Source organism: Sphaerodactylus townsendi, linkage group LG13 (genome assembly GCF_021028975.2).
Source record: "Sphaerodactylus townsendi isolate TG3544 linkage group LG13, MPM_Stown_v2.3, whole genome shotgun sequence".
Lineage (NCBI taxonomy): Eukaryota > Metazoa > Chordata > Lepidosauria > Squamata > Sphaerodactylidae > Sphaerodactylus > Sphaerodactylus townsendi.
In genome coordinates, this window is record NC_059437.1 from 44,545,242 (window position 1) to 44,554,672 (window position 9,431).

At 42.9% G+C, this 9,431-nt stretch overlaps 1 protein-coding gene across 1 annotated transcript in view; it reads left to right on the forward strand.

The window, feature by feature from the left end:
- The window catches only part of YPEL1 (yippee like 1), a 42,838-nt gene extending 35,177 nt beyond the window's left edge, over positions 1 to 7,661 (forward strand). The window contains exons 4-5 of the mRNA XM_048514112.1: positions 1,234 to 1,342; positions 2,689 to 7,661. Coding sequence (XP_048370069.1) covers positions 1,234 to 1,342; positions 2,689 to 2,778 — 199 coding nt within the window. The 3' untranslated portion in view covers positions 2,779 to 7,661. The remainder of the gene's footprint in view (positions 1 to 1,233; positions 1,343 to 2,688) is intronic.
- Positions 7,662 to 9,431: the final 1,770 nt, after the last annotated feature.

Genomic DNA, 9,431 nt, shown 5'->3' on the forward strand with positions numbered 1-9,431 from the left:
TGAGAATACACTTCTTCAATTCTGAAACAGGATACCCTAGGAAAAGCCTGTAACATAAAATCAGCCACATGTTCTCAAAGATTCTTGTTTAGATTGAAGAAGTCCAATACTTTCTCCAAAATGCATGCTCAACAGTATCAAGAATGTAAAGGTTATTTTTATGGAAAAAATTCTTGCAACAATACAGTAAAAAATGCAGGCATCAGGAACCCTAAAGGAAACCCTCGTCCCACTTTTTTCTTAGGGATTGCTCCATCCAATATGGCAGGGGTCTTTCCACATACAGGTACAGTTGGCCAGCCATTGCCTGAGACTAGTAGATGCTTTTTTATCACTGTACTGTGTCATAAGATCCAAACCATCTTCCTTCATCCGATTCAGCTGGCAGCATTGATACATACCTGCTCTAGGCTCTCTGGCAGAGATTTCTGGACTCCTACAAAATTAATCTTTCAGAACCTCATGTGTTTCGTTTTGAGACTGTAGTCAGAAAAGGGCGTCTGCCCATGGGTTGTTGTGGGTTTTCCAGGCTGCGGGATTCTGTTGAAGCCCAGTTGCTTCTGGCCGTGAAAACCTCCAACAGTATAATAAGTGACTCGTTCAATGCCATCTGAATGCATATTGTAACCAAAATGTTCAAAATAGTCTCTAAAGGACATCCTGTTCTGTCTAAAACAGGGGTCTGCAACCTGCAGCTCTCCAGATGTTCATGGAGTACAAATCCCATCTGCCCCTGCCAGCATGGCCAATTAGCCATGCTGGCAGGAGCTCATGGGAATTGTAGTCCATGAACATCTGGCGAGCCGCAGGTTGCAGACCCCTGGTCTAAAAAGGAGGGGCTTATATTGCCCTCAGCCATGTATGGAACCACCTTTAAAGTCTTAATCTGTGTTACTGCCAAATTCTACCTTCTTGCTTCTTTGATCTGATGTGCAAGCGAATACATTTCCTGATAGCTTTAGTTCCACCAATCTCATGGAAGGTGAATTTGATGCCCTTTTGTCTTACTGGGTAATTTAGTTTAAATGGTGCAGCAGGTTGGTTTACAGGAAAGGATAGCAAAACCTCTTTAAAAATAGTTTTCTAGAAAGGCTCAAGAAATATTTGCCAAAAATAAATCCTGACAACTGCTCTAGTGAATTTGCATTTACTTTAGCCCAAAGGTGGGTGTTAACAAGAAAACAAACCCTTTGCGGTAGTTGATTTTCTCCCTGTTCTCTCTGTCTCTTCCAGGGTGAATGTGGGCTGCGGTCCCGCAGAAGAGAGAGTTCTTCTGACAGGCTTGCATGCAGTAGCAGATATTTATTGTGAAAACTGCAAAACCACTCTTGGGTGGAAATACGTAAGCAATATACAATTTTTTTTTGGAGGCAGGTGGACATACACATATATAACTGCTTGGTTCTGTCTGGCCAATTATGCAGGGAACTCTTGCCTTGGGACTCTTCTCTGCACTGGGCTTGCCGAGGGCTCTCCTTGCATGTCTCTGTTTACATGTGAGGAGGCAGCCCAGTGCCTGCTACACAACTGCTTGCTGAAGTTTCAACTGGCCTCTCCTTTTCTGCTTCTCTTAACTCTGCCCATCAACAGCCTTAAAGGCACAGATCTCTCTGATATTCTGTATCGAATTATCAATGTATTGATGAAGGCATCTAGAGAAGCAGGAAGGAGTCATCAACAGGGAGGAGGGCAAGGGGGAAACATGCAGAGCAGCACAAGGGAATTGGGGAGGGGGTGAGACTGGGCGTACTGGCTGTTGGCAGAGGGAAGAGGTCCGGGGCAAAACTACTCACTGGCAAATCTGGCCACTCTAGCTGCGAGGTAAAATGATTGTGTGGTCATGCAGGCTTTGTGTTGTGTGAATCATTTCACCACACTCACAGCAATCTTGGCCCCATTGCAAACAGAAATACATTATTTGCCACTTTTCTACCCCCTTAAAATGTTCAACTTACAATTATTTATCTGTGTTTTATACAGTTATTAGCTGATTTTAAATCCCTTTAAAAAGGTTTTTTTTAAAAGAGTACATTAGCCTCACTTGGATGGCTGCTCTTTGGCAGCCCGGGGTAAAACGGCTTGCAAGGGCCCTCTTGTTCTTCGTAAAGGGGGTAGAACTCCAGGAGCTACATCATATCTTTGCATCTACTTGAAAAAAAAAACTGAAATGGAAGACAAAAGTCATGGGCTGGTTTCTTAGCTATCTATTTTTAAAAGTGCCTTTGGCTTGATTCATTCATGCAGGAAAATGAGGTGATAAAAGGGGCTACACGGCTAGAGACTGTCAGGAGCCTGCTCTGGTTCTGAATGCTCTTTCGCATTAAAAATAAAGCCCCAGGCAAAATGTGCACAGCCAGGAAGAGAAAGGTTCTACTCCCGCCTTTTTGCCTGCTTTGTTGTTGTTCTGTTTAGAACAAGGAGTGTTTAAAACAAGGTCCTCCTCTTGCTGCTTTAAGTGGCATAATTTATTCCCTCACCTGCATTTCTAAACAAAGGTAGCATTATACGAGCCCAGTGGGCCATGAACAGCTGAATCAAGTGGCAGGGAAAGGGCTGGAGCATGCCGTTCATTTGTGAAATGATGATTCAGGGCCAGAAATGTTGAGTGAAATTCTCACCTCTGTCAGAAGAATTCTTGATTTGGAAAGGGGTGGCTAATGCCCTCTTGCCTTCTGTTTCCTTGTCCAGGAGCACGCGTTTGAGAGCAGTCAGAAGTACAAAGAAGGAAAATTCATCATTGAACTTGCCCACATGATCAAAGACAATGGCTGGGAGTAAAATTGGAATATGCTCATTCTTTCTGGACAATATGGGGAACGTGCTTTCTAGAGACTAATGCAGACAAACAAGACAAAAAAAAAAGGATTTTGGTTGAGGTGGCTGAGAAAATCACTGAATTTTTGAAACCTCCAAAATAAGTAGTGTAATTTGTGTCCCTCCACACCTTCCAGGCCATGTTTTTGCCTTCTCCTCTTTGTGTAAGTTTCCCTCTTTTGTATATGTATTCCTGTGTGAACAGTTTTGGACGAACTTTTTTCTAAGCTCCTAACTGCTAGCAGAATAGTCCCTCAATGGCACATTGGTTTTACTGGCTGGCATCTACCTTTCGACCTCTGAACACTCCTTTCCACTGTGCATGCTCTCTCTGCCTCCTCCTGTCCCCCGTGGGGATGGGAGCTGGTTCTCTCTCCTTCATACGTAGCAATTTCCGAGGTCTTTTTGCAGTGCAAAGGATACATCGTTGTAGTGGCCATTACTGCTTTGGATAATTGTGCCCCACCTGCAACTTGCAGACATATTTGGCCAGGCTGGTAAAGGCTCAGTCAGTTGTACTGACTGATATTAGGGAAGGTTTTCTTTTTAAAAAAATGGTTTGTTTTTAAACAGACAGGGAAAGGTCGGACAATAACTTGCAAGAATAACTAATACTGTAGAATATATGAAAACCTGAATCAATACATTCCTAAGAAAGTAAAGCTTTGGTCTGTTCAGGAAGAGTTTCTTGCAAAGTCTTTGAAATCAAAGGGCACAAATATATGCAGCTGTTGTTTTTAAGACGTCAGTGTAAAATGTTTTTGGTACCGTCCCTTTCGCTGGGACTTGTACTCCATTTTGAGGTTGTATGGCTGGTTCCATGTCGCTATCTAGTGTTAATGCACTGGGCAAAGAGGTTGATATTAGTGAAGCACGCTGCTGCTGCAGCGGCAGCGGCGGCACTTAGACACAAAACGTGTTTTTGCGCAGAGAAATGGCCAGAGGCTGCAGTTGTACAGCTGTTGCCCGCGGAAGGTGGGAAGTTGGCAAGCAGATGAGAAAGTGGCAAGTCAACTTCATCTCTTCATAAAATAGCAAAAATAGTTTTTTAAAAGGGGAAGGGGGGGTGCTTGATTTGCTGGCTGAATCACTCCCAAACTCATGTTTTGTAATAAACTGTTATGTGAAACAAACATCATATTGTAATTTTTCCCAGCTGCTGCTGTTTTTTTAAAGCGGGGTGACCCAAGCAGACACTTTTGTGACATGATTGCGAACGCAACGGTTTGAGGAGGGAACTTGTGCGCACCCAAGGGATTCGTTTTTTTTAAATGTCAGGGGGTTTTGCATTCATCTGTGTTCTGAAATTTGCAAGAAGAGAAACTTACGGGAGAACCTTTTACACTAACACTACATAACCGCCGCTAATAGCATGAATCACAAGAAAGCCTTGTCTTGAAAACTCTGTTCCTTCCTAATTTGTGGCACTTTTCAGTGTTCTCTCCTTGCTGGCTGCTTCTAACATCCTCTGATGGGGCTTTCAAACTTCCATTGCACTTTACCTATACCTTTCATGTAGGAGTCATCTTTCTCTAAAGATAAGTCTTTTTTTCCCCCTTGTGGCTTAGGAATTCTTTCCCAATTTAAAATATCTGGGAAGTAATATGGTTACACTGTGATGCAAAAAAAAAAAAGGATATTGAAGATTATCTATATAGTTACCTCTTAGGCATTCAGATCCAAAGAGCTGTATCAGTGACAGCTAGGTTCAGATTTTGTGTTACCGAACAACTTTTATTCTGGTGCTTTATTTAAATGCGAATGAGTTTGGATCCGTGAATCTTCAGTACAGTACTTGGTCGCAAGTGCAAGATTAACCTTGATTTGCTTCCAGACAGATGCTTTTTTCAATGACTGTAGACAAGAAGTTCTTTGAAGAGGAAGTACTTCCTAGCGTTGAGGCTTGACTCTATGGTAACTGGTTTAGTCTTACCGTTCCTCGTGCCATTGCTGTTGATCTTTCTGGTTGGTTTGGCCTGTCGAAGCGAAATCCAGCATGGGAGTTTCTAGAGCGAGCACTTTGTGTTAAATACCACGCTCAAATCGATTGGCGGCTTCGCATGAGCACCTCTCTTGTGGTGAGTCGCGCTGGCATAAGCGTAATCCAACAACTGGAAAGTGCAGTATTATCCCTTTTTTCGCTTTGTTAGACTTTGATTTGGAGGCTTAGTTTTCTCCTTCTCCTTTTCTTCCCTTCATTGCTTACGGCTGAAAGAATAAATAACTTGAATTATCTTCCCTCTGGTACAACATCATTGCCAACCACTGAAATACCAATGTTGTAAGCAGTAAACCATTTTGTGTTGGTTCCCGAATCTAGCTGTAAAAAGCACCATCTTTGGAAGCTTTCCTAGGTGCATATATGTTTTTCAGCCGCTTGGCTATGACTGGTGCAAATTTAGAGTGGAGGAGTGTGAGATGGAACAACGCAAGGGGCAAATCTTTGGCGAGTCAGTCAGCCTCTTTTTCATCAGTGCATTATTTGTATTCCAAGTATACGTCAGCCAAGGGGATGTACCACTTTATGTGCAAATGCGTGCAACTGAAGCTGACAGCTTTTTAAAAGATGGAACAAGCACTTGGGGGAAGGTGTGGTTGACAGCGAGAGGGAGGCGTATTTATCCTTTTGTTGCATCCAGTTTTTCCCCTTGCAATGGCAAGCATGCATGTGAAACTCGGGGAGAGGGGGAATACTAGACCTGGAATGAAGACAGCATTGAGCCCCATCATTTTGCTACTGTTTTTCCACTCTCGACTCTCCATCCAAGGGCTTCAGCTGCATTCATTTGCAAGGATCCTGGGGCTCTTCTCCAAAACATTGAGATGATCTGGATGCCAAAAGCTGAGGTTTAGACAGGCTGGCACTCAGAATATCAGACCACAGATGAATATAACACTGGTGCAAACAAGCGGGTTAAGAGTACCTAATAGAGTAATATTTTATGATTCTGAAAAAGGGATGGGAGATTTATGGAGAATCTAAAACTGATACTGCAGGTATCAAGTAGCATCTCGGGTGGGTGGGATTGACAGGTAACTATTTCACATTGGAGGAGACTCTAAAATTAGCTGCTGTGATTTGGCAGTTTTGGTGAAAGTTGATTCCAGATACTGATTGATGTTGGTTGAATATATATAAAGATCAGTCTGGTTACTGACATTTCCAGCATTACATACAAACATAATACTTGAAGAGCATTTTACAAAGCATTTTTTTCCCTGTAACCATTTTTTTTGTAATGTATTGTATTTAAGGTTTTTGTGTGTTCTTTCTGGGCAAGTGTACACTTCCCCTCTGACTTGAGCACTTTTTGTTTCCTGTTATATTTTATTACTGTTGGTCTTAACATTTATTTTATATTTTTTTAAATAAATCATAACAATTGGGGGGGGGGGCATGAAGTTTGAGTGTGTTACCTATTAGGGTTTTGCGTTTTGTTCTGGATTATATGAACGGACTACAAGCTGGTTCTTGGAAAGAATGTTCATTTGCACAGATGAGAATGTGCTAGCAAAAATGTACACGTATTGAAGTATTTTTCCCCCCCTTTGAACTCAAAACCCAACACGATCACCAAACAGTGAGGACCAGTTTGGTTGCTTTAAAACCTCAGACTCCGCGGATGGAGCTGCGTGGGGGAAGGGGCATCATAGCCTGAGCAGCCAGCCTGACAGACACAGAGACTTGCCCCAAGGATGAAGGCAGAAGCCACGACCACTGAGGCTGGTTGCACTAGATTGGATGTTTCTTCCTCCCGCGACCCCATCTTTGGGGCATGCTGTGCATGGAGGATTTTGATACATCTCAAATGACCTTGTGGATGACCTGTCTCTTGTTTCCTAGTTCCTGTGGCTTGAACGTTACTGTACTGAAAACTGGCTCAAATGTGGCCACGTAGTCCTCTGTCTTAATAACCTTTGCTGCTTTTTAACCATTGGGAAGAAAACACCACCCTTCCAACCTCTTTTAAATGGCAGTGCTCACTCCATGTTCCAACTGAGGGCTTGCTTTTCCGCCTGATTGTTTTGTACATGTCGGTTTGATTTGGTGTACTAACTGCCATAAATCTCCTATTTTAACAATCCGCAGCATTTCTCTGGCCTCGGCCTGCGATAAAAGGCGGGGCTAAAGAGAGCAGCTTTTTTTCTTTCATCTGTCACTTTATAGGCATCATGGTTTGAAGAAAGATCTGTCCTGAAGTTTGTCCTATTGCACATCTTAAAACGTGGCAAGTGAAAATTTTCCCATCTTTTAATTGGTTCAACTTGCTTTGGCGTCTTATCTCTGAGGGCCATGTGGCAGTAGTTGGAAGTTTACAAAGTTGAGATTAAATCAAAGTAATAGTAGTTACCTTTTCGGAGAAAAAAAGAGGCCCCCCTGCGTTAGAATTAGCAGGAATGCCTCATTTGATTTTGAATGTGTTTGCCAAGACATTACAAAACATTGATATCTTATTGTCTGCCACGATAACTTCTGTTTATTATTGTCATACCCAGGTAGCTGCATGCTTTAAAAACATTTAGGTTATACGAGGGGAGTGAGTATGGAAGCAGGCATCCAAACAAATGATTTAGTAGCATCATGTACTGTACTATTTGTATAAACCAACTAGTAAGATAACTTATTTGTTGTAAAGAGCAGGAATTTCAGAAACCTCATAAGGTCAAACACATGAGTCACAGGTGACTGTTGATGTGCCTCATTGCTAGAACACTTTTGAAAATGCTTTCTTTTGCAGCTGACGTGGCTTCCTGGTTTTCGTCTTAGCAATACTGTACACAATTCGTTGTTTCATTTTGTTGTATCTATTTGAGGTATCACAATAAAAGCTTTCAGTTTTATTGAATTGGTTTTTTAAACTTGGTGCCATCCATTCCTTTATTTAAAAAAGCACTGGGTCGCATGGCTCCTGTGCGTGCGTGCGCGCGTGCGCGGTATACTCGTTGTTCTTTTTCTCCCCAAAGAGATCCAAAGTGGCTTAAAGTGTCAATTAAAAAGACTCAGTTTTTTTTAAAAGAACGATTGAAGTAGCAATCTATCACTTGGGCCAGTCTTGAATCCAAGGTCCGGCTCATTCGCAGTCACAGGGCATGGGCCATAGGCTAACAGCTAAGAGCGCTTCTGCTCTTGCCAGTGACTTGCCCCTTTGGCTATACCCGTGTGTACTTGGAGCAGAGGCGTATCTAGGGAAAATGTAGCCTGGTGCAAAATCTGAGCCCGCTCCCCACCCAGGTATGGGCGGCCGCCCTTCCCCACCATGATCAAGCAATGTTTTTGTGCACCAGGTCTTGAAGTCAGTGAGTGAACCCAGGGGTAAGGAGGAGGGGTGACTAAATTGCTGCAGCCTGGGGACATTTGACCTCATATGTCCCCCTGGGCAGTACGCCCCCAGAGACATAAAGAACTGAGGGGGAACTGGTCCATCAGAGACACACTTGATGAAAGGAAATCATGATCTCGTCAGTTAGGGAAATCTTACATTTTAGCTGCATGAAAGTAGTAGTCATAAATCTATCCATTTTTGTTAGAATTTTTTTTTTGTTTTAAAAAGGCTTTCAGCTGTGTTTAAACGGCATAAACGGCGACGGTCACAAGATCAAAGATCCAAGCTAGATGCAGCAGAAAAATTCTCTCTTCTCCTTTGTCTCAGAACTGGAAGAGGGAGTGTAGATACACCAAGAACTGGAGGACATTCTAATGCTTCTGTGATCCTTAAAGATGGGGTTCGTTTTCCACCACTGATACCCTGGTTACTTTTTATCTCCTTTCTTATAGTGATAACCATCTGTGGTCTGGAGAAGATGACAGAGAGGACTTCATGTGCTTCCCTCTAGGCTAGGGTGAAGGCACTGCTTAGCTGGGAGGAAAATGGCATTGTCCGTTGCTACTTAGACCCTTCTTACCATTTCACACAAGTGAGAAGTGAATCTTTAAAAACCAGGCATGGCTCCACATCTTTTCTAAGTACTGAAGCTAAGGCCCCTTCTTCCGCACACGCAAAATAATGCGTTTTCAAACCACTTTCCACAACTGTTTGCAAGTGGGTTTTGCTATTCCACACAGCTTCACAGAGCACTGAAAGCAGTTTGAAAGTGCATTATTCTGCATGTGCGGAATGAGCCAGAGTTACAAAGTTTACAGGGGAAAACTAAACCTTTGTCTGCTGGGGAGTGTCAACCAGCTTTAGGTACTGACAGCTGGCTTTCTTAAAGAAGAAGCTCAGTGATTCTCAGGAAAGAACTGCCGCTGGCCTCCCAATTTCTTATACCTCTTGCACCACTGCCTGCAGAACAATAAGGAAGGCCCTATAAAAGCTTCATTTATACTCCACTGTAAATCCTAGCAAGTAAATACACTTGGTTTGTCTATTTATTGTCTCTGCCCCTGCCTTCTAGCAGGGCGAACATCCTCCCTATATTCTGAGCCACAAGGGGAGGCGCAGCTCAACAAACTCTGTCTTGGGAGTTCAGTCTTCACCGGAATCACTTCAAACTGCTTAACCAACCGGTTACAAATCCCAGTTTGATATCCTGGCTCGATGACAGCCAATAAATGGTTTGTTGGTCTGTTTTTGGGGACCGCTGCTTTTGACGCCTGAATGCAGCCAAAGGGTAAC